Raw genomic sequence first — 519 nt, 5'->3', positions numbered from 1 at the left:
ATTATTATTATTATTATTATTATTATTATTGCGTGGGCTAAGACTGAAGCGGACATATTCCCCCGTATCATCATATATATTACCCATTGGACCATATAGACTGTCAATACTACTATTACTATTGAGATGACTACCAAAACTACTGCCTGTGTAGAGAAGAGATTTGAAATTATCTCCAGAGAGGACATTCCCACCCGCTGGGGCCTCCGTGCGAAGAATAATTCGATCACACACCGGATCCACCTCCGAATGATCTTCTACTATTACGGCCGCATGTTGTTCAGATTGTTGTTGAGAATGAGAATGATGAGGATCACTACTATTACTACTAATACTAGCCGTTGTATCTGCCCTTTTCATGATATTCATATCGGCAATCGTCGGTGTAGTGATATTCGTAGGACTAATAGGCGTGATGGGAATAGAACTGATGGTGAGTCGGTGTTTAGTGACTGTCCTCTTCACGGGAGAGAAGGGATGCGGCGGTGGGAGAGCATAAATATGCGGAGAAGAGTCCAT

General features: G+C 42.2%; 1 protein-coding gene across 1 annotated transcript; it reads right to left on the bottom strand.

Moving 5' to 3' along the window:
• Positions 1 to 519, bottom strand: TM35_000361650 (uncharacterized protein; the record flags this gene model as incomplete). Its single annotated transcript, XM_029029350.1, has 1 exon — positions 1 to 519. A coding segment is annotated over one exon (519 nt), but the record flags the coding sequence as incomplete, so codon positions are not given.

This window comes from Trypanosoma theileri (genome assembly GCF_002087225.1).
Source record: "Trypanosoma theileri isolate Edinburgh chromosome Unknown TM35_Tth_36_V1, whole genome shotgun sequence".
NCBI lineage: Eukaryota > Euglenozoa > Kinetoplastea > Trypanosomatida > Trypanosomatidae > Trypanosoma > Trypanosoma theileri.
The sequence above is the reverse complement of the archived record's forward strand: the minus strand, read 5'-3'. Positions and strand labels throughout refer to the sequence as shown.